General features: G+C 37.7%; 1 protein-coding gene across 9 annotated transcripts in view; it reads left to right on the top strand.

The window, feature by feature from the left end:
• Nucleotides 1-25528, top strand: part of LOC135692412 (uncharacterized) — an 81769-nt gene that overhangs the window by 52621 nt on the left and 3620 nt on the right. For 6 of the 9 annotated variants that reach the window (XM_065210517.2, XM_065210515.2, XM_065210516.2 and 3 more), the window contains 7 exons: nt 3007-4279; nt 7397-7474; nt 10007-10105; nt 16616-17353; nt 19874-19963; nt 23327-23389; nt 24982-25077. In XM_065210517.2, coding sequence (XP_065066589.2) covers nt 3569-4279; nt 7397-7474; nt 10007-10105; nt 16616-17353; nt 19874-19963; nt 23327-23389; nt 24982-25077 — 1875 coding nt within the window. In that variant the 5' untranslated portion in view covers nt 3007-3568. Of the gene's footprint in view, nt 1-517; nt 1349-1427; nt 2198-2244; nt 2390-3006; nt 4280-7396; nt 7475-10006; nt 10106-16615; nt 17354-19873; nt 19964-23326; nt 23390-24981; nt 25078-25528 lie in introns of those variants that run through there. The other 3 variants (XM_089112729.1, XM_065210518.2, XM_065210519.2) reach the window with 3 other exon arrangements.

Here is a 25528-nt window from a genome sequence, read left to right as displayed (position 1 = left end):
TGCCTCCATCTTGCTCGTGTGCCAAGCAGCATGCTTTCTCCAAATATAGTCAAGGCCATAGCCAAACTATGGTTATATATCTTTTGGGCTACAACCCCTGCACTTGTCGTAAGCTTAGACATTTCAAAAAAGGGTACATTGAATCCTTCTTCTCTTCACTATCATTATTAAAATTTTACATTTCTACTAAGATCCTAGTCTGAACTTGCCCTGGTATTTGTTCACCAGTTTCGCAGCCAAGGGCACTGCTTAAATTTGCTGGAAAATCTCCTCCTCGGATTTTGTCTTAACTTGCTCATTGAAGGGTTCTGTATGATCCAGAAACTGTGACGAAACTCGTAAATACTGTGTGATGTTGCAACTGAATTATAATTCTTAATCATTATCATCCAACTGTTGCATCTATTTCATGTTTACCTACTCGTTTGATTTTATCGAAATCTTTTCCAATACTTTCATCAATAACTTTCACAGATTTTTTTCAAACTTCGCTGTTCAATAGCAAGTTAATGACAAAGTATATTTACGTTATTTAGATTTTAGTTATCTGGCATATCTACCGTACTTTGTTTCATTTTTTATATCGCTAGGCTTTGTGAACGTCTTAAGATTGAGATTCAACGCATGTATTTTCATAAAATAGGTTTCGTTTTATGTCATGTATAAAAGCCATGAAGAGACGGTTAATCGAAACTCATAAAAGGCACACCCAAATATTACCTGGCCCTTTGTGAAATTTAATGGCATTTAATATTACTCTCTGTGGCACAGACGCTAGAAACCCATTTCCCTGACGGAATCAACGACGCCTATCGACGTCTCTAACCATAGCAATGTCTAGGGAACACGTCATAATTCCCTACGCTCTCTTGGCCTAAGAAACAACTCTGTGCTTAAGACCAATATTCTCCTGAATATTGCTGATCTAGCAAACGTTTACCTGTATTTTTGCGGCAACCCTGCAATGTGTGTCCTGCTTCCAGAAATTAATGACACTTTTTTGTATTTTTGTCACGAAATGGTGGAAAGGTGATGTTTCGTTCCCATAATGAAAACACAAGCGCGACACTTTTACCTTGTCCTATTCTTTTTCTTAAGTGTATCTTTCATTGTTTCGCCCCCATGCATGTTTCACTTAAAAAGCGGTCTTTCAAAGGAACAACGGTTGCAGGTGCTTTAACGCCATTACCCTTGCAAAACTGGTGTCAAGTGCTTCTTGAATTGTTTCTCTGACAATTAAAGAACAGTTAATGACTTTCTACCCAACGTTTTATTCAGAACCAAATCAAGGCCTCTCTAGAAATTGCAAACGGCCGCTGAGGATGTTAACTGAAAGCCCGGTTCTAAGGTAATTTGCTATGAATTTTTCTATCTTAGGTGAAAGTGTCGCGAGAAGGTGTTTATTGTTTATCTAAATCCATTCCTTCCATTTTAAAATTTTGCAATCGGTAGCTATATTCTGTCAGTTGACTTTTATTGACTTTTACTGATTAAATCTTTTTAAATTTACCAAAATTTTGAGTATTGAAACAAGGCTCTGTTTTCAATATTGATCGGTATAAATACTCAGCTCAAACATCATGGATTCGAATTTTAAATCGCAAATATTCTGATGAGGCTTTCTCCAAACAGCAAACACAGCTCCAACCATGCAACAGAAAGTTTGGTTTTTCATTTGCCAGTCATATCTTGTTCGAAATTCCAATTTCTTTTCATAGGGATAGTATTTAAATATACAGAAGGGATTTAGGAAAATGCTTTGTATTCCTGTGTCTTTTAAAAAAAATGAGGGTTTGGTTCTTTGTTGATGCTTTCAATGCATTGGAAACTCAAGTTTTACACGCTTTTTAATCGAGCTGCACTGATCTATACAGAATACGCATGACACGCTAAAATCGAGCTGCTACCATTTCCACATGCACATTTGAATGTTTAAAATAACATCGATTTATTAATTCTACTGGTGATAGTATTCAGTCAAGCTGGGTCACAGGGGGGTCAAGAAAACGTGGAACCGTTGCTTTTGTTGGCTGTTATAAGAAGCGGCATGTTAAAAAGCCATTTTCATAAAGAGTTACCTCTTCAGCGGAGCGCGCAAGGCTGGTAAATTATCGTGTAACAATTTGTGTACGTGGTGGAGTATTGTGTTGGTTGAACATCGGTACCTCTATAGCAGGGTGGCGTTTCTAAAGACAGGGTAATTTACCTTGATTTTTGCAGTTTGATTATCAAATGACCTCTTTGACATTCAATGTTGCTTTCAGCTACTATTGATAGCAAGACAGTTTGAGTTCAGCAGGCATACACGTAGGAAAAATAAACGCTATTTTTGATAGTGTTATGATTTTGGCAAACTTTAAACAGAGCAGATGCAGAGCTAGTGTTTGAGGTAGTTGAGTATATGTGTCATCATTTTCGCGTTGTTTTAAAATGCTATTTGATTTTAAGTAACTGATTTTCTCAAACTTGTTTTCATTTCCGCGTGTCATTCTGTTTTCTACTTCTAATTAGAATACTGTTTCGTATGATTTCATCCCTTGAAAATATGACACCCTGTGGATTAGCTACAGTGTATACAGCGATTTTCAGTGACGTCATAGCCATTCCAATGAGGATTTTCAGCACCCTTTGGGAAGGAGAACGTTACTAATTATTATATAGTTGGATTTTTTGTCACCGGATTCACAAAGCTTTTCAAAACCGGTTGGACAGAGGGACCGAGGAAGGATGTACATTCTGCCTCAAAAGCCAAATTTAACCGTTAGAAAGCAATCTTGGTATAATTTTGCGTCACCATTATGTAGTATTTGAAACAGAGAAATAAAAAATTTCTTTTGTGTATGTGTTTTGTCTGATTACGCTGGAGCTTTTCGTTTTAGAGGGTACGGTACGTAGATCACTATCGATGCTCTATCTTCTATGTTTTTAGCAACACGCCTTATTTTCCTAAAAAATCGTAAACTCAGGCAGTTCTTGATGTTACTTTACCGATGTTTACATTTGCAGGGAGAACAATTGAAGACAGATCGCTTTGTTTACGTCTTGCTCAAAAGAGCCGACAATGATTGCAACGGGAAGACATAATTAGATTGAAGTCGTCAAAAGCGAGTTCACAATCGGATGGGCTTTGATTGACAGGAGGGTGACCGCATAGTCAAGATCGGAGGTCGTATAGTTCCCGCTAACAGCCAAACGATAAGCCATTCATGCTAAAACTTAGCACAGGAAAAGGAGCTGTGGAATTCGCGAGGAAGCTCCCGTATAATCGCGTTTGGTAGGAAACTGTGAGCCTGCGAGATCACTTCATTTAGCGAGTGAAAATCACACGTACATAGCTTTTGCCTGGAAGTTTAACTTGTCGTTCAAGTTATCAGAAATACTCGCATTTTTATTGAAGGCACTTTTTCAGCATTTGCAAGAGTTTGCAGAATTTTATTGTGTTATGAAATGAAATAATTTAGAGTGACAAGTTCAATAACATGGATTAATGATTGAAGATTCCGAATTCAAGCATAAATCAAACGATGGGCAGATGCTTCGAGTGCCGTTTAAGTAAACTGGATTTATAATGATATTATCTTCTGGCAAAGAAAATATGGGTATTGAAACAGACAGATTTGTAGATAATCTTCCTCAAGAAGTTCTTTGTCCTCTGTGTTGTCTAATTTTGAAAGAGCCAGTATGCAGCCCCTGTGGACACTACGTTTGTGCAGGTTGTTGGCAAAGCTGGCGAAGGGGACCATCAGCAGATATTTGTCCTTATTGCTGCTCAAAGATATTATCGAACGATAGTGTGCAAAGATCCCAGACTGTATGGAAGCTCGTATTAAATTTCAATGTCTACTGCCCGTATCACAAGGACGGCTGTACTGCTGTTTATAAACTTGGACTGGAGGATGTTCATTTGAAAACCTGCCCGTACAATAGAGAAAATGGGTGCGAAGGGGATTATTTTAGTGAAAGCGAGTTAATAGAGAAAAGGAAAGCCCTGAACAATTGCAGGAATTGTCATCATACTGTTGAGAATGCTTGTGAACACGATTGTTTAGATGTGTTATTGGAGACAGTAAAAACGCAGAAAATTCAAATAACGAACTTGGAGTACGAAAATGACAAACTTTCGCTTAGGCTGACATCGAAGGAAAACGAGATAATGGACCAGCTTGTAGATGTCGAAAATCGATGTCAAAAACAGGCCTTGAATTACGAACGGGAAATTCGAGAACTTCGAACGAAAATGGCAGCTCTGCAAGGAGAGTTACGCAAAAGAGACGGAGAGGTATGTAATTCGATTTATTCCAACGATATTTATTCTTATTTTCAACACTACTGTTCAATATTGCTGGTCCATTTTACTTACACTCCTTCGGGCATGTTTCGACTGCCAAACTGTGATCTTAAAATTGTATCATTTCCAAGTGTATCGTACAACTCGAAAGCGTTTGTCTGTAGAACCGAAAACAAATAGACTAATATTTTTAATTTATTTTCTTTGACACCTGAGTAGGCTCTCTTCGCGATTTAGATTTCTACAACAATATTTCTGAATTTGTGTGTGTGTAAGTTTCGTCAATTTATTATGAGAAATGATAATATTTGGCAAGGTATCAGACGAGCTTAGAAATTAATGTAACACATTGTTTTGAAATTCAACGATTTGTTTTTGAAAATGAATTGTTTAATTCTTTCGCTTCGCACAGTATAATGTATGACACAAACGGAAACCTCGACAAAACCTTAATTAGTGTTACTAACAGTAGTTCAAAGACTGTGTTTTTATACTTTTATCCACCATGAGGCCCATTTCGAGTGGTTCCGTTCGCAAATCAGGCAACAGAAATTGATAGGATTGTAAAATGATAACAATGAAAATTTATTTTAACGTTAGCCATACATTAAGAGTTTTTGGGTGGTTAACATATTGTGGAATTCTACCGACTGAGGTGCGGTTGGGGGCTTTTATCACGCTGGTGTTTCAATGTCAAATCCTTGTGCATGTACCTTTTATCACCATTTCTTGTGATCTCGAGTGGACGGATATGTTGATGCGCGAAAACTCAGCCGATCACAGCAAATGACGTTTACTAGATTAGCTAGAATAAGGCCTATGAATGGGCACAGTTTGAAACCGGACATAGATGTCCGTGTTTTTGTGGGGCGATGCGGTGCAGGGAATTAATGGTGTTAATTGAAAGTAAACCCCGCACATTTCCTTATTCGTAAAGGTCGGTGTGCCTAGAATAAAACATAAAATGGCTCCGGGATATTCGCGCTTTGTGATGCACAGTTTTCTGACATGAAAATCAATTTATGCGTTTTTTAAAACCTCAAAATCCTGTAAAATATAGATCGAATATTAATTGATAGTTGTTTTTGATTTTTCGTTAAGACTTCTCAAAGGGGAAATATATTATTCCGTATGTGCATTAAAATTCCTTTGTTATTGAAAATTTAACCTATCTTGTTAAGTTTCCTCCCCGGCCTTTCCAATAAATTCCAGTATTTAAAATGCTGAATTAGAAGATTGAACTATATACGCAGCCCACCTAGGCTGAGCTGAAACAGTTTTTGTCAAGAGCCTGTGTTTAATTTTAGTGGAAAACATCCAAAGATCCCGCCGTTGCCTAGTTAATGTAGCAACGTTATCAAGAGAGAAAGGAAGTTTTATGTTACACGTGTTTTGCTTTGTTGTTGAAAACATAGACGAAGAATAATTGTTGCAACGTTAAAATAGAACGTAAACAAACGCTTGTTATGATCTCTACTATGGACTAGCAGCTTGACTTCACAAGGGGTGTGTATAGTATTGTTTATGCTTTTGACATGAAGGTCACTTAATCTGCTCAGGTATAGATTGTCAAGGTGCTAGGTTGTCAGTTGTTGAGTTTTTCTGTCCTGCATTGACGTCAAAATTCTACTACTGTTGCTGTAATTGAAATTAATTGAAATTAAAATTCAACACCAGCTCCATTGCCTTAATCCTAAAATAAAAAACCTTGTAAATATCGTTACTATCATTGCGATTAGTTGGATCAGAAGAGCCTTCGTCGATCACCGTTGATTTGATTGCGATAAAGCATATAATGATAACACGACGATTATAATCGTTACGTTTTCATATAATTGTCTGGTTGCTTTGATTACCTTGCTTCGAGTGATCATCTTAATCGTGATCTTCTTTCATAATAATCATTTCAATCCTCATCATAGTCATCATCATGATCATAATTCAAATTAATTCATCAACCTCCGTCTCACTGCTGATAAAAGTTCTCAGGGAAATTGTGTTTATAGAGGTGTGGTTAAAAATAGACCAAATGCCAAATTTGCATGTGATATTCGATCATTAAGCCTTCAACGAGATTCGTTTTTCTAGGCACGGGCCCCTTTTACTTTGGAAGATAAACTGTCTTTTGTCTTTTTTTGAAGTTTTGTGATGTCAATGCTTTGTTGATGGTTAATCCAAAATACATCTTTGTACGGTCTTATAAGATCGTAAACACTTCGTACATAACAGATACCGCTACACGAGTGATCTCTAATACATATGTTTTATCCATGTTTGTGGTATGCAAAGGTCCCGACAAGAGTCGTTCCCTTTCTGACTCAGGCTAGCCCTTACACGAAGTTCTTTCACAGTGTATTGTGTGTACATACGGGCGGAACTTTATTTCAAAATACAACCACTTACCAATCCCGCGCGAAATTTACTTGAGGAAAAACCCGAAAGTCTTTATTAAGACCCATGCCGTGATTATCATTATTTCAGTTCATCATCATTGGTCGCTGCTTTCGTCAATCAACATCAGCCCCCATCATTAATCATAATCGCAATCATTACTCGTGATCATCACGAATCATTATCCTCAATAGTCGTAACCATTTACATCGATCTTTATCATTAATCATAATCATCACCATCAATCATTAATCACGATCATGACGAATCATTATCCTTAATAGTCGTAACCATTTACATCTATCTTTATCATTAATCATCATCGCAATCATTTCTCACGATCATCACGAAGCATCGTCACTCGTCGCTGATTCACACCGATCATCATCAATCACCAAGAATCATATTCCATTATTATCAGTATCGTCGTTATCATAATCATAATCATCGATAATCAACTGATCATTCATGATTACTAATCATTAACCAAAACAAACGAATGCCTATTTTTGCTATTTTCTTTTTAAACGTTTCTACAGATGGATATTATGATTATCGAAAAGCTTGACCAGAGACGAACTTTGAGACGAACACAATCATGTGACTTGCACTGAATTCCTTCCTGATCCTGAAAAATGCTAAGTTTAGACAAAAACTACATTCATCAGAATGTACAATCGCAGAAATTCACTTCAGTTTATGAATCTTATTTTGTAGATCGAAGAGATTGAATTAACGGTAACCCTTGAGAGGCAAAATGGAAGCTTAGGTCTGAATATTGTTGGTGGCTACCAGGTAAGAACGATTATCGAATTTAGCATCGTCAACCTTCTTACTCATTTTTTATTTGCTTGTTTGTCTGTTGTTTGTTTTATTATTCGAATCGTCGTTATGTTGTTATTTTCGCTAGGGAACGATCTACCAAAGTCCAGCTTTCCTTCTCCTGTTGTGAAGTTTTATTAAAACGTGATGATGCAATGAATATTCAGTCGATATTGCTCGAGTTCCTGCCTTTGCAATATGAAGGGCAGGCAAAAACCTGCCAAATTTCAGCTTATTGCCTCGTGAATTCTGTCTACGCGTTTTGCATTTTTGATTTATTTGTGATATTTTCATGGCACTGCAAGGTGCAAACAAATCGATGCCTACAGATCACGGCAATATGTCATCGCTTATAGAAAATGCTTGGCATATTTTCACCAGATTTTTTCTTCACTTCAAAAATAGGTGCAATTTATTCATTTTGATGATCCTATTCCAGAAGCCTGCACTCGTTTTAGCGTTACTCGTGACCATACCATTTTTTCGCGTTGCATGACACAAAGAAACAGAACTAATACAAATCGACGTGTTATATAAATCACTCGATTTTTCAATATCGTTTCAATGCACTTTTGAGACTATCATATTTTATGGCGTCTCATTGTGCTTTATTTATTTTCGTTATGCCTTGTAAAAATAGGCTTCCGAAAAATATTTTAAAGATGATTTTTTTATACTACAAATTGAAGAGTTATTTTGCAATGGCTAGTACTGTTTCGACAATCAGAGTTTAAAGAATCCGGCGGAGAATTTCCCAGCAGTTTGTGGCACTCGAGGTTTTTCGCGAATTCAGTTTAGACCAATCTTCAATTATCAACAATCAGGCACCGCGGACCGTTGAGAAAAGTGGGGGGGGTCTAAAAAAGTGGGGGGGCCAAAACCGTATAAAAAGAGGCTTTTCTGGTAGTTTGATACTTAATATTTGGCATTTTTGCAAAAAGTAGGAGGGGCTAAAGCCCCCCCCCCCCCAGCCCCCCTGCTCCGCTGTGCCTGTCAACAATGAGTTGTGGCTTTGAAGTTATGCTTGGGCCCGTTTTTCAAAGTCCCCTTTATAGGGCACAGCCTTGCTATTCTAATCTGAAGTCAAGAAAGAAATGCTCGGGAGTCAATTTTTCACTTCCTTGTCTTTGAAAACGAATGACCGTTAGCCCTATACCCGAAAGGCTGATACAAGCGGCGCGTTTTGTAGACAATGATTTGCCTTTCCCCCAATTGTGCCGACAGATGGCAAAGTGTTGTCGGTCTTCTGTCCATCACCAGTTGCACAATACCGCATGTTGCCATCATTTTAAATGGTTTCTATTTTAAGTAGGCTTCAATATCAGCTGATTTAAATTAAAGTTTACAAGCAACCCAGATGCTACCTCGCCACAAATGATCAGATATCTTCGGGTAACGTATCCGCAATAGAACGATCATAAACTGTTGCAAATAAAATAGTCAAAAGTATCCCGACGGTAGGGCTTCACATAAAAAATTTTTAACCTCAAATGGAAAATAATTCTGTCAGGTCAACTTAACTTCTCTAATTGGACGAACGATAAAATGCACCCCAGAAGGCTGTAAAAATTAAGAAGCTCATGGGATATTAAAGTTAAAAGGATATTAATTGAATTAATTTGCACCCAGCTTACATTAATGTTTGTAGCCCAGTCCTGGGTTGCTCATGCAGTTTTCCCACGATTTAAGCTTGCAAAGATGGATGAGCATACCGCAAATGGCTAAAGAGCATTCGCACTAGAACTGAAATCGATCAACTGCATTTGCAACAAGCAATCACGAACATCAGTCGATAACTTGACTCTGTCTAGAACCCAGGGGCAAATCACTCCATGGAAATATTGTACACCTTAGGTGTAAATCCTGTTGTTTTATCTGAGAATTCGTAGCAATCCTGTTGTATTGATGAAAATATCGTTTGGTATTTGCAAGAGTGGATTGTCCCTCGTCTAGTTCAGCATTCTAATTCCGCTAGCTCGAACTTCATAAGCAACGATAAAAATGTTTTGAGTTAACGATTGTTTGGGGTTTCAGGGGTGCGAGCGTCTCGGGGAAGGCTCAAGGGGGATGCAAAGCAGTTAGGGTTATCGAAAATTCGAGACATGGTTTCAAGCCTTCGGGATTATACTGTACTTCGAACAGGCATTATAATCATCATAACAACCTATGCACGTATATTCAATTCAATCGTGCAGCACATCAGTTCGACTACTTGATTTACCGAAAGGTCTCGCAGTTTATACATTACCTAGCACTCAAGGCAAATGAGACAATTCAGGTGTCTTTTGAAGATTTGCAGTGTTGAGAGTTTTTCCCGCTTTCCTAAAATTAAGACCATTGATTACGTCACGTGAACGTGGATTCAGGTAATCGATAGCAAGCTTCGGAAATAAGTGTATTTGCTTTGCTTTCCCTTATAATCAGCAGGCACTATCTTTCTAGACGTTATCATATAACCCTTTCCTTTTGTTGTTGTTTTCTTAAATCTCGTATTTCTATCTACAGGAAGGGAAGGACTCAAGCGGCATCTTTATATCGAGAATCGCAGAGAATGGTCCAGCAAGCCGGCCAGGCAAGCTGCAGCTAAACGACAGAGTTCTCGAGGTAACGTCCTAGTTTATGCCCGAGGCAATTAGCTATTAAGATTAGCTAGTTCCCATCAAAATTAATCCTTGTTGGGTAAAGTCTCATAATAGAATACAAAGCAACTACCATTGGCTTGACATAGGATATTTCCTCTTGTGGGAAAGGTGTGGCTGTATGCAAGCTAGTCTCAGGGTTTCCTTAAACATTCTCCCCAGGCGCTAGATTTACCAGCTCAAAGTTATTGGCTAGAATTGTAGGAGAACATAGTGTTAACCGGTAACTTTAGGAGGAGGATTATTAAGCTTTGCGTCCTGCAACTGTGAGAGATTTCCAACAGAACCAACCGCAATGACCAAATTATGTGGAAACCGGGAGTGAGGCATGCGCAGAATTACCAGCGTCGTCGTTATGTCTCATTTTCTGGCCAGTGGCTCCACTCTGTATATGGCAAGTACTGAATGGAAAGCAAAATGGGCATTGCTTTTCTTTTAGCGGCGCCATATGGATTTTGTTTTAAAAGCGCTTACCAAACGCCATTTTAAAGGACTTTCATATATTATATTAGTCAACCAGAATGATTCGGTTCACTCGTTAGGCCCTTTCCTTTCTCTTTGAAGGAGTTGCAAACCAGTTGAAAATGAACTTTTCTTTGCTCTACTTAGCTTTTTTTTCCTGGCTCCTCCCATGCAGTTGTCGGTAAACTCCCATAATGCTCTTGACTGCCTCGTTACGAAGTAACGTTTCAACTTCTGTTAGGGGTGGACTTTATAAGAGCACGAAAATTATGCCGTTTTTCTCTTCCAAAAATAAGAAAAATTTCACCAGTTTTGCTTTGTGGTAACTCATCAGATACAGCTTAACTGGTTCGTGGCAGCAAATGCCTGAGGCTTGAGTAGAATAGAAGTGTATATTTGTGTCTAAGCCAGCAATACTGTAAATAGGAACTCAAAGCTCTCGGATGCATTACGGGTGGGCCAGTGTCTAATCATCGTCTGTCCCAATTACCCACAAACCTATCTACACTCTAGTGGATCAAGCGAAGCTTCTGATTTTTTCGTTTTGAATAGTATAAATTACATACTATGCCCCGTTGATCCACGGTTGTGCTTGGATGTTACTCACCCACAAATACCTGTCAGCTTTGGATAGTCTCACCAGTTTTTTAATGAGAACAGCATTTAAGCCTCTTAAGTGACACGTCCTTGTATTAGACCTTTTAACAAGAGAAAAACCGCACTCTCTGTTTTGCACATCACGAAAATGTTTACCTTTAAGGCATGAAAAAGACAAAAATAATGACGTCAATGATGGAGTTATCTGTGAGGAAATGTGATTCCCTCCTATCCTGTCCCAAGTATTACGACTGTCAAAAAAGACGTGCTACATCTTTCGTCGTGTAAAGTCATTGGTTTCGAGACCTTCAATAGACAAAGAAAATTAGACTTCTTTTGGGCTTGATCTACGTTTTAATTGTTTTGTGCCATATTCCTTGCAGTGTTTCTAGGCCATTGTAATTAGAAACAAATAACATTTGAGTGCTGCTACAATTTACCTATAATTAAATTGACTGTTCGCCTCACATTCTGTCTGAAGTATATTTTAAGTCATCAAGGACTTCTTTATTGAACTTTCAAAAAGGTTGGCAAATATAGTACCTATGGTGCAGTATTCAAATTTCAGAAAGACAAATTTCAGAACGTGTTTGGGACTTCTTGAAATTGAATTTAAAGGCATCATAGCCTACGAAAATAGAAACTTTTCAAGCTGTTTGATTTTTACACGCTACGAAGCTATGTTTTCGAACTTTCTCCAAAGGTCAGAATTCTGACGCTGTTTGCAGACCCTAACGGAAGAATTTTTAAGTAAGACTTTCCCTTCATGTTACCGACAATCATTTTAACTGTTTGATCAGGGGTGTACAAAGAATGCTGGATGCCTTTCTTTAGCCTTGGCAAATATTTTCAGTTCGGATTCAGCTTGCACACTTGTTAATCTTTTATTTGGTGAGAGTGAACAGGATGTTCGTCCGTGTAAGGGAATACGCAAATATTGAGCAGAGCTGTTAAGCCCGGAATAAGTGCATTTTACCTCAAAGGGTGTACTGAAACAAAGCCGGGTAGCATTCTGTATAAGCTCTTTTGTCTAATAGCTAGCATAATTTGAGAATCCTCGCTTCGCTTTTCAATAAAGCAGGAATTTGTATGTCACGGCAAGTAAAAAGCCATGGAAAAAACATGCAATCGATATCAAGTCTCAGCTCTAGTTTACTGTTTATTAAGTCAAGTTTAATCTCGCGAGTTCAAAGCAAGAACGATCCATATATCTCAATCATCACTATCTTTTTAAGGCAACATTGCTTTATCCATATGTGCCAAAGGCCCCTCAGTTGAGACTATCAATTTATACTGTGGCACCCAAAATGCTGCTTTTCTCAAATGGATGTAATTTACTGTAACGTGCCCCGATGCTGTTGACTTCTGCCCCAATTCTTCGTAGGCCACCTTTAGGCCTCTCGTGATTTTTGAGACCCATCTCTAGACCTCCCTTTCCTCCTCCGCATTTCACCTCCGCAAGATCAATTGTCGTCACAATCGTCGAATAACCTGGTCAAGACTTGTAGCAAATCTACAGGCAAGCGGACTTGAAAAAATTTTCGATTTACTGGGTTATAATTTTTCAACTTTTCCAGTGGCAGCTCTATCTATCGGCTTTATTTATCGACATCATTCTTATTTCACAGCTTCCTTCCTTCCAAGTTATTAGATGGCCTTCTCACCCTTCAGAAAATCCTTCCCACAATAACAAATATATTTATCTTTAATGTTCTATCTTAACAGAACATCGTACAATGATTCTTAAACCCAATACCACGTTTCGAGGCCAGTTTTGCTACTTGCGTCAATACTTTTTCAATTCGATTCAATCATGTGTAACTTGTTCCAAACTGTAAAATATATATTGTTTCACATTTTATAAACAACCTTGAGGTCAATAACAAGTATACTTGGTAAGAAACAGCCTTCGACTCTTAGCTTAGCCTTTGATATTTGATTAGCGCCTTTTATCTATCGTTTATTGTGCGTTTCAAATACTCAGCCAATCGAATCTTTGGCTTAAGATTGTCGCCATACCGTAAAAACCTCGAACTGATAACTTGTCATTTTTGCCAATAGGAGATCAGAGCAGAGCCAATTTTCCTGCAATGGAATGCATTTTAAAGTTATCATCCTGTCTATCTAACCTCAGCTTGTTCTTAAGAAATAACACCATTGAATGGAGCCAACTCTTTCACTGATTCATGTCTGGATATACTAAAGTCTTAACATCGAATACGCTCAACGCCAACCCCAATGAAGAAGCATGTCTAAAGCAATGATATTATTTGTTAAGCCAGCTGTATATAATGCTGTTAGTACAACGATGTCTGCGGTACCTTAACATGGCCACGCTGATCTCCCTTCCTGTTTTAGTAGGACCATTTTTATGGAACTTCAGCTTAGAGGTCCAGCCTTTGTTCTTAAGATAGGGACAGTGGTATTTTGTACACACAATAGTCTATTCTTTTGAAAATGAGATATATCAGCAAACGTATCGCAGTTTTAACTAAAAGGCCATCTTCTATATTTTAAGGGAGTTATGAGAGCTGTCACTTACGATAAGAGATAAAACTCTAAATTTTAGATTTTGATACGGTTTCTAGGCGTTATAACACCTAGAATTGGATAGCATTTCATTTTATGGAAGGCACTTTTCGACACCTGCCTGTGGTGCTAAAATAATGTCCTTTTCATATCGGTAAAATTCCCAACAGTCAAGCTGGAATTTTTTTCATTTTATCACGAGTTCAATGTCCCAGTTACCCAGTGTAACTTTGTTTTTCTAACTGATGCTCAGAATTCTTATAGCAAATCATTGTTGATTTGGAAGGAGCTCTGGCATGGATCTAAAAATGGGTTGCCAATTAGCTTGTTCTCACCCGAAATCCTTTAACCATTATTAAATTAATGTGAAAAGGGTCATCTGATTGTGAAACCGAGATTATCCTTTCTCACCGATGCGAAGGAGATTTGTACGTGTTTGTAAAACGCATCAAAGATCATATGAAATAGAATTATCAAACTCGGATAACAAGATATACTCGCGATTTAGAAAGAGAACGCGAAGTTTATAATTAATCTTATGCGTAATCTTATTTCGAGTATTTATGTCCTGTTCTAGCGGCATACTTTATAGATCTATATACGTTCAGCAAAGATAGTGGATTCAGTGCTTTGATAGAATCCTAGACAGACATTGCATTCAGACAGCAGCTACTCGTACGATAAGCTTAAAGCTTTCGATTCAGTGAGAACATGAAATTTTCGTTTGCATTTCAGTGATGTTGCGCAACTGATTTATTGAATAGAACAAATTTATTAAAACACAATCTATAACGTGGAAAGTACTATCAATTTTTTTTAGCCAGATATCAAGGCTTTCTACGTTTGCAAAACCATAATGCTAAGCGCCACTGCATTATAACCGAGGCTATATGTGGAAGGCGCGAACGCACGATAACGTCATAATTTTATATTTTTCAGTATACTTCCGAAAACAAATTATCGAAACCTGTTTAATTAAGTTGAGTCCTTTCCTTACTGAATAATAATTTATTCTACAAAGGCGTGGTAACAAAATTTCTGTTCCGCTTAAACCTCATCCTTTTGTGATTTTAAAACCTCATCGAAAACAAACTGGTTAGTCACTTCCCTTTCTTGAATTGAATTGATTACAATCATCTAAATCTCTCCATGCCTTCATTTAGCGACAAACAAGTTGTTGTTACCAACCAAATCCTGTATACAACTCTTCGTGGAATTAACTTATCCCAATCGTATCACAGATAAATTGAAATTTGCTAGGAAATCGGCCCAATAACAGTTTTATTCTCGTTCTGTGGCAATCACCCTTTACTGTCCACATGGAGATGAATCCTGTTTTTGTCAACATATAACTGTTTCGCAAATCCTTTTAACACTTCATTAACGGTGCATCAATTATGCAACACGGCCAAGATTAGTATTCATTCGTTTCCAGAGAAACAAAACTATTCCTCATTTTAAATCTATATATCTAAGTTGGTTGCTAAAGCACCGCTCAAAGAGACTTAAAATCTTTTTCTTGTTCAGGCAAATCGCCGTCGGATTTTAATTTAAAATTTTGATTAAGTGCCCCCTGCTGTGTTCCATGGAAGATTTTCTCGTTTGGCTTCATTTTCCTATACTTTTTAGCAGACTTTGAATTTGCCTTTAAACAGTGTTCTGCAAACGGTTTTCTTGCACAAGTGACCATAGCCGCTGAAATTTGGATTCAAATGAATTCAACCCTCGTTTTTTATGTCGTACCTCAATTACCAGACATTAATTAACTATGTAGCAAATCTGATCATGATTTATTCCATTTTCTATGCTTGGTTTGCAGTCATTATGATATTTCTTCAGAGTTTTGATGTTTCAATTCTGATTTTGCAATATAATTATAAAGTAAATTTTCTTTTGAAAATATAAACTTTACCAAAAACTTCAAGAAATACTACGAATTTCACCATTTTGTGGTAATCAACACTTGAACACGTGTGCAATTGTTTGAATGACATGAAGTTTGCTGCATCAAACGATCCATTTTTAAGCAATGTGCAGCAGTTGCATCGGTTGCATGAAAACACGGTCTTTTTTGTTTTGTGTATCCCTTGAGATGCTCGAATGAGCTTATCTAGCCGGCACTCTCTGAAAGCAGAGTTTGTTATGCATTGCAAATAAGATGATACGTTTAGCAGATTTAGCGTCCGACATCGATCAATGATACAAGCTTGTATTTTTTGAGGTATCCTTTTAATGATGATGCATTTCCGATGCCTGATTAGATTCCAAGTTGTAGTACAAATTATACCCGGCATTGAAATGTGTTCGTCCTATTCGGATACAAGCATTTGAATGCATAGACAATACTTGATTTAGGTATAGACATCACAATTGCCTTTGAAGCCTTTGGTTTTGTCTGTCCCGTTTAAGAAGTATTATCTTGTACCGATTTCCGCATTCTAGCTTTAATCACCATAAGCTCCCAATCCATTCCTAACAACAAAAAAGATGTGTTGGTGTGCAATTTTTAATTGTGATATCGAATCAGTGCGTTTTGCTACAATTTATGGCCTAGAAAGGCTGATTACTACTTATTGCAGAAATATTTTTTTTCAATTTTGGTTTATGATTTTTCACAATGTACATAAGGCTTTCTTCTCAAACCTAGCTTTATTATTCTTCCCCTGCTTTTCACTACTTTTCATATCAGGACACCTCGAAAGCAAGTGTGTCAGGCTGTTGACTTGCCTATACTTTTAAAATTTTGTAGTCACGCAACCCAATTGAGAGTTCAGTTGCTTTGTGTTCTACATTTTACAATTTTTAACAATTGTTCACTACATTTTTGCAAAGCATAAGTTAATGCAAGTTACGACAATTCTTATTTGTATTTTTCTTTAATTCACAGGTCAATGGTCAAGACCTTCGTAAAGCAACACACGAAGACGCTGTTGAAGCGTTTAAAAATGCTCATGGTATGGTTCATCTACTATTGCGACGGGACGTTGCGATGGACAAGCGAAAGTGGAACATCGCAACACAAACTGACTGTTCAAAGTCCTGCGAGTTGACGGATTCGGCGGTAATGTCGTGTAGTGAGGCAGAAGAAAGCCTCCTTTCGGTTTCGGGAAATAGCAAAGCCGATGGTCCGGCAAAAAGCGATCTTTACGACTCTGCTTACGACACATTACTTACGCAAAGATCATCGCGAAGCCATCGAACTTATTGCATGGATGGGTCGGTTTCGCCTATCGTTGATGCATTACAAGAACCGAAAGATGTTTCGTCTGAAAGTTGCGACGATGTCCGAACTATTACGCCTTCCACCGTTATCAATGGATATGGAAATACGTCACCGGGGGCCAGAGCGACAGCAACAGGAATTCGAAGTGGCTCAACGAGCACTGACGATAGCCTCAGTCCGGTGCATGAAGTTAAACTGAGGCGAAGCAAAAATGATGACAACTCAAGTCCGAGAAAGGTCATCAGAAGAAGCACGTATTTTTTGGTGGATGAGTCTTTAAATGGGTCAATATCTTCGATCATCAACAGTTTGTCCGAGGAGAGCAAGGTGTCCGTAGAAAATGCCAGTACTGTGACATCAACGTCGAATGACCTCGATATTGAATATGAATATGAATACGAGGTTTGTTTACCTGCTAATGAAATATAATGCTCTTTTTCTATACTCGCTTCACACATTTTTTAGTTTACTCATTAGAATAATTCCTTTCTGCTTTGCTAAATAATGGCTAGGTCCTCAATTAGTGCCCTTATACAAACCAAATCCTTCCTCTATATTTCTTTGCTTTAATAATCAACAAGGTCAGTGTAAATGAATTTTATTCGCACAATTCGTGAGAGATTTGCTTGCATTTGACCTCCTTGTTCCTTGAGAGCAGGGCGAAGTCACATTCTAGACTTGTTTGTTCCTTTGCTAGATAAAGCTTTTAACTTCACCGAGTATAGCTATTGACAAAGCAAGGGTCACTATTGTCAGCTCAATGGAAACATGCCAAGGATCATACCCCTTCTTGTAAGAGTTTCGTCATTTGAGCTTTGACGTTCATTATGAGTTTTTCATCACGATGAACCATGTCTTTCTTGACAATAAGCACCATAAGCACCTGACGGATAAAGGGGTTGCAAGCCAGAATAATGGCCTTCTTAAATCTGAGAGGCATTTTTAGAGTAAGGGGCATTTATCAAGTGGCATTATCCTTGCCGAGGTCCCTGTTAAGATCCTATGAACTATTGAACATTTTAACACAGTTCAAGCTTAGTTACTGCTCACCTCAATATGCCAGCTGTCTGTTTTTAACCCATTCCGACATTCAATGAAAAATCCTATTTTTGTTAATGATACAATCGTAAGCTGGCCGTTTTAAATGATCTTTTTAGCAGCTGAGTGTAAAATTAGAATGACTTTTCATTCATTCAAACATGTTCATTGTTGATGTATTGTAGGCAATCTTCTTCTCTTCTCAATGATGAATGTTTGTTCATGTTCGCCTCTTAAACCCTTCTTTCTTGTCTAGCAATGACGTCACAGTTTATGCTTCTTTAGGCATCTGAAGACTGTTCATCCTAATTGTGACAATAACACAATTCTTTGATATTTATCCGCACTGAATTAGCTTATTGTCTGACTATTATTCGCAGTGGCCCATCTCACTAATTATGTTAATTATTCGCAGCAGATGATTCTGTTTAAGACTTTTTCTTGCTTTTTCCATGCAATTTTGAAAACACGCAGACCACCCTCTCTGACAACTACCAATAGTTTGGTATGAAGCCACTGTGGTGTCCCATTATTGCTAGCTAAAATCACCCTTGTCTTCCACAAAGTTTGCAGTGTCATTTTGACAAATTTGTCTGCAGTCGTTACATTCTCTTTTTCTTGTTGTTATTTAGAGCCCTGGAATATAGACTAACATCAAATCTCATCATTCATCTAAATTCACTACGTTGGCATTTGCAATCTAGATGCCTCGCCTCATATCTCTTGCAAGCAGATGCACATGTGCAATAATCTTAGATCTCTATTTGCATTGGCGGCCATTTTGAAGTACCTTTGCCTCTGTGTTGATGCAGTGTTTTTGAAGTGCAAGAATTAACGGCTGTTTTGTGTCCATGGCGACATGTGTTATGGCTTTAAGTAAAGACCATTTAATTCTTAAAGATTTGACATGGAATTTAGTAATGTCATTGCACCCGAGGATATGCTTCAGAATTTTGGCACTTACCCAGAAATAAGTCCTGTGGCTATTGGCTTTTCTTGCTTTTCTGTATTGAAATAATTATTTTTCTTTTGGAGTTATTTGCATTTCTTTTCTCTTGATTTCGTTAAGTTTGCACTAAAACAGTGGCAAGAATCAAATGAAACAGAAGACGGAAAACGGAAATGTTATCCGTTTAGCCCGTCTCATGTTTAGACCTATCTGCTGGTCTAGAGGAGTAGCAAAAGATTTGTTGACACCTAGAGATTTATTTCAAAAAGGTTGGACATGGGTAATAAGAATGCAGTTGACGTTGGCATCGAGGGTTTCCATAATGCCTTGTCCATTTACCCAGTCGTCTCAACATCTGTTTATAAAGTATCGAAATACCCCTATCCGTTGAAAAGTGTCGGAACACCCCCACCCCTCTGCCATAGATAAATTTTTCATCATGGGGGTTCGTTACTGATAGTTTTATTCTTGAAATTCTTATCTTTATCCTTAGTTACACGAATTGTTGCTTTTCCTGCTGGACATTCTAACTCTCAAAACAACATTTTAAATCCATAATGGTCAGCGTGGTTGGCGGTTTTTATTTACAACACTTGAATAAATAAACCCGCAGTTTCTAAATAGAGGTCTCAAAACATAGCGTTTAAAACACTTGATGGTTTTTCATTGTGGAATTTATTTATTTCTACTGTCAATAAAGTGTATCTATTTATATGCCTCTATTTTACATAGCTTATTCTTCGATATTGTATTATCCAACTAGTGTGGTCGTTCTTGAAATATCTTCCCATGCTTTTTAAATCCTCGCGTTGTGTTGACCACCATCGCCACATCAGCACAGGCACACTGGAGAGAAGACCCTAACCTCTCAACTAGACCCTCGGAATCCTAACCCTACGACGTCAAAGTTTAAGAATCCTGATTTTTTCTTGCAGGAGATCATGTTGAATAAGATTGGCAAGGAGTTTGGCATCTCTGTTGGTTATGGTGGTGAAGAAGATGAGCTTGGCGTTTATGTTCTAAGGGTAAGCATCTCCTGAAGATACTTTTCTTATTTTCCTTACGAATCAAGGCCAGTCGGAATATAGTGCCTAGAGAACGGTATCGGATTAGCATTGCTTTAAGAACATATTGTTTGCTCTGGGTGAAATACGCGCACGGCTTTCTCTCTTCGTCTTTGCTAATGAGTAAGCCGCCTTTTAGTTAGGCTGTTTGACAAAACCCTGAGCAAACAGCAAACAGCGAAATTGGCTTAATAATTACTTGTGCTTAATCTTGCAGATGTCTCGATATCTTAGACTCAATATACGTGCTCGAACCGTCTGGCTCTCTCGGGAGCCTTGATAAGCTTAAAATGCGATCCCTTACACACACTCGGTCTTTAACTTCAAAAGATAGCTATGGATTTGTCCAGCGATCTTAATTTCAGGTATGGTTTTTTAAAGCAAACCCATCTTGGATCAAAAGCTAATTTATGCCAGGGAGGAAGAAGGCTCAAGCCTAGCTTAGAACTAAAAAGAGCCGAAACAAGCCTGCTTTTGATGTGTCTCAGTCACCTGCACCAGGTTCACAAACGTTTAACCAACATTTGCTCACGTTCATTTCAGTCATTACCTTGCAAAGCACATGTCAGTGTAATTAGAGCACACTTCTATCGAAACAAGAGATTTCTCACCTTAAATAAAGCAACTTTTTCAATGCCTAAGCATTTAGCCATCGTGAAAAATGTTTAGCTTTTTTGTTTAGAACTGATGATACATTTGTCCGAACAAGGAATTTGTTTTTGTGGACATGGAGTTGCGGTAAAAAAAGATCCCTTGTCCCTGAAAAATATTTGATTTAAGTGAGAACGCATACTTGATCAACCCACGTTAGTCAAACCACCCGCTTCAAGTTTCTAGATCCTCCATGTAGAATTTGATTTTACTCTTGTGCGACCTCTCCTGTGGAAATTTTTGAAAATGAGAAGGGGTTTTAAGGCAAATCAGATTCTGGTAAACTTTTCATTGGATTCGCGTTAACCTTGTCAATGTTTCGACCACAGATTGCAATCCTAGATTATAAAGCCAAGGAAAACCGATTAATTTTACATTCTGAAGAAAACAATTTGATAAAAAGTTCGATATTTTCGTCATTTTGGTATTTATATGTCAAGAATGCTAAGTCCATCCGTCACTAATTGCTGTCCAATATAAAGCTTCAAAGTTGAAAGGAATCAAACTTGGTTTTTTGTTTCCTTTCTGGTTCTTAAATGTCAAATGTTTGAGGCCATCCATCAGTTTTTAAGCCTCAGAGATTGGGGCGCTGATTAAATGGTATTACAAATTTGAAAATATCGACCTCTAGGTTTCGTATTCTGCGAGTCGGTGGGTAAGGTTTCAAGTCAAAATTACTTTGAGGGCAACATCGACGAAATTATGGATCAAAACAAACCGTACATGTATATTTTGTTACTGCCCTGTGAATGGATGTTCTGTGACGTTGTTGAACTTTTTTTGATTCTAGACAGATTAGACCTAGAATACATGGTGGTCATTTTCAACCCATAAAGAGTTTGTGTAGCCAAATGTATCACAAAATGCCTCCTTTAATGTAGGTTAATTGCCGGGTCACAACTGCAAGGTCACTGTCGTGTTTGAATGGTTGCATTCCATAAGGAACCAATGTTGTCTATAACTCGATCCCTGATTTATTAGGCATCAAGATTTGGGAATCATAAAACTGTTTGAATCACCTATACTTGGCACCTAATTTTTATCAAAGAGAGCATATAGTCGAAGTAATCCCTACTCTAGAATAGGGCGTAATAGAAAAAAGCAACAGATTAAGGGCTATATGTCACATCACACCTCCTAGCAATCTACATGCCTTGCAATACTTTTTCAGGCACATATAGACGAACTTCTGTCTCCCTCTAGCCATCGATCCTGGTGGCTCTATCAGATGCTGATTAATATAAAATAAATTCTATTCAGACAGGCATGGGGGCTCGTGCATCCTTCAACTGCGTTAATCCCACCCTGCCCTGTATCATACGAAGATCCTGTTCAACTGAAAATGCCTTTACTTTTTAACCAACACTGATAGTAGAAAGACTGATTATTCATTTGGAAGTAATTTAACCAATGTGTTCCTTATCCCATATCAGACCTTTAGATTCTATCATCATTTCTGTGGCTCTTTTTGTTTTTTCTATCATCCACGGTTACTATTGGGACTATACCTTTATCTTTGCAAGAGTCGACCATCTATAAGAACCTTTGCAACTGTTTTCGGTATTGAGTGAAGAAGTGATGTGGCTGTTAGAAGAAGTAATGCAGACACTTCGAGCAAACATTGTGAAAAGGCTTTTTGGCATTGACTGTTAATCATTTCTACAAATAGATAATCCATTCTTCATATACTTCAGACTTGGTGCAATGCATTTTCTTATTTGTGGCAAGTAAAAGCACTCGACTTTTACAGAGTTAGGCTGTTGATAACTTTTTTTTTAGATAAAGTTAGATCATTTCGGGTTTACCCTCAGGCTTATCACTGAATTTTGTATAATACCCCCATCGTTTTCTTGTGTGTCAATTGAATTCTGCTTTGAGACTTCAGATTTGAGACTTCCATATCTTTAAGGCGTTGACCAGTTTCAAAATATCTGCCCGCATTTCACGCAGAAGATTTTTTTGCAATGACATGTTTAGAATTCACTAATGCCTTGAATTGAGACATCAGTGCCTGCGGTCGATAAGCAACACAATTCACCTCGAAATATATTTTCCTATTTTGCATTCTCTTTTCCTCTTGTTTAAAATTCAATCGTTAAGCAGCTATGAATAAAACCATGAAATATTTAGCATTTTGTAAGAATTTGCAGTGAAATGATTTTATATCCACGTTCAGGACTTGCAAATCTATCAACCCCTTAATCTACGAAACTTGCGTGCTCTTGTGATATTGCAAATTTATTACCTGTAAATTGTCTCTCAAAATTCACAGCATTCGTTGTGGAATAACGTGTTTAATTGCCTTTGGATATAAATCCATCTTGAGGCATTAGCAAGTCGTATCTCAACCATCACCTCGCTCCTTGTCCCACGGAATGTGTCCTTGTCCCGCGGAATGTGCGCCGATTAGCTATCAGATTTTCATAGCTTTGGGGTTTGAAGCCTAATACAACTAGACAACGTTCTCTGAAACAAATCGTGTTCTTCTGTTGATAATCATCTCCCCTAGATACAAAGATAAAATTTAGATAGCATGACTATAAGCTTATTTACCTCCGTGGGGTCTTATTCCCTGTTAACTTTTGTGTTACAGTTTATAGCAATTTTGAGTACTGTTCTTATCGATTTCAATTTATTTATTGTATGCGAGTAACGTGAGCGATTCTTTTGAAGGTTGAACCTGGATCTTCTGCTGAAGTTTGTGGAAGAGTGATGGTTGGGGACCAAATTGTTCAGGTAAAACTCAACTGTTCGATTGCTATTTCCAACTGCTGCCTAACACGTGACCTTCTCATATATCCACATCGTAAATACCCTACCTGGCTAGATTTTCATCTGGTCAACCAATTATGAATTGGGTACCAGGCTTTTTAAGCAGGGGATTAACCTTTTACCAGAACGTAAGACACCTCTCGCAGTAGTCTATCTTTTGTCAATAAAACCCCTCAAGCTCGAAATTTCAAGTTTACAAGAAACTTGAACACCATTTTGGGTGAATCAAGAACACCATTTTGCACAATGAGCATTACTTCCCTATGTCAGCCGAATCCGAAGTGTAATTCACTATTGCATGTAGTCTACGAGATTTCCACAAACACAAAGGATTTCCAGCGACTTTCTAACGAAGCAATAGGTTATCCATAAAAGGTGTGCGAGATTTACATAGAGGGAAAAATTTCTTAGCCCACGCAATCTAGGGTGTAAATAGTTGCCTGGTGTTTCTGGGACAAGATAACTTTCCAATTAGTATTGTCATCCTTCACATAAGTTGTTTGACACAACGCAGCACTTCCTGGAGTTCGTCTTCTAAAATGGCCAAGTGTTGCGCTTGTTATTGTGTCTCTGTTAGATGTATTAAAGCTTCATGTCAAATTGTGAGCCCTTCAAGCAATATCGTCTTTCCGAGAAATTTCATTATCCGGAAGCTCTGTGAAGTGCCATTTTTGCGCCACGTGATCATAAACTTCTCTTGAGCCGAAATCAGCAAGATACCTTGTTTTGATAGGAAAAATAAAAGACTTTATCCTTTGATAACAAACAGCAGGCTTAAAATCATATGCGAAGTTGTTTTGAACTGGTCACTGAAACAAAGATGAACGTTTTATTTGCGTGGATGAAAAGGGTATTTATTTCTCGTCTATTGTCAAATCTGGTTATCTATTTCAGAAAAAACTTTTTGGAAAATTATTTTATTGACCTGGCCTTAAGCGTTTAAACTCATTACATCTTCAGAAATTTGAATACGACTAACGTTTCCTGATTTTCAGCTTAAACATGCTTACTTCATAACTTTCTTAGCGCCGTAAATTTTTTCGATTCAGTAATGTCGATTGGATTATTGACTTATTCACAGGAATACTTCAAATTTTTGTTATTAAGTGTTTCTGTAATGTCACGATCGATTGCCTATTCATGGCTTTGGATTTCATCCTGACAAAATAACCACAAATGGAACCCGTTTAAATTGGAATTGAATTTACTGGATAGTTGTTAATAGTTCAGCTTTAGTTAGCAGTTAAACGTTATTCTTTTTTGACAGGCAGAACGGGCTGTTTTTGATATTAACTTAATCCAAGGGAACACGATATTTTTCATAGACTGTTAAACTTTGTGTTGACGAATTGAAACAAAATGTCATAATTTAGTTGATAGTATATGAGAAATATGAAGCCTACACTTAAAGGTTCCATGCCCTTTGTTCCTTTTTGATAAGTTTCTGTTGTGACTTGCTTTAGTAGAAGCCTTGCACCTTTATCAGTTGCAAGATTACTTTAATTCTTATTATTTTGTAATCGCTTTACTTATTGTGTTCCGTTTTGCCTCAACAGATAAACAGCTCACAAATTCGGACCGTGAAAGAAGCGAATAGAATTCTCCAGGAAAATGATGAGATCAAATTGCTTGTGGCTCGTTCGGTCACAGAGGTTAGTGTGCATTGGTTACGTACTTAAAGCCTTGAAATTTAGAATCATCTGTCTCTAGTTTAGTGGCAAATGCCCCCAATTAAACCCATTTGCTAGGGATTTGCCAGGAATGATATTAAACCATGTCTCCAGAACCAAGACGCGCATCAATGGAAATTGCCAAATTGTAGCAAAACGTTGGCCTATTAGAAGTTTTGGTTGTAAACATAGGGAAACTTATGGGTTTTGTTCCTCTATATTCAGACCATGAAAAGCTGAAAAACGGACATAAAAACACGTGTTATGTAGTGAAGCAGATACTCGTTGTCACGCTTTTGTTTTTTCTTAATGATTGAACTACAAACTGGCTAAATTGTCTACAATTCCTTTTTGTGCACCTAGGCGCATATTTTGAGACTGTACCACTCAATATAACATGCTTTGGAAATTCCACTCCGGTTGAAACATTATT

This window comes from Rhopilema esculentum, chromosome 3 (genome assembly GCF_057945365.1).
Source record: "Rhopilema esculentum isolate cy_ngs chromosome 3, ASM5794536v1, whole genome shotgun sequence".
NCBI lineage: Eukaryota > Metazoa > Cnidaria > Scyphozoa > Rhizostomeae > Rhizostomatidae > Rhopilema > Rhopilema esculentum.
Note: the sequence above shows the minus strand (reverse complement) of the source record. Positions and strands in the feature narration are given on the sequence as shown.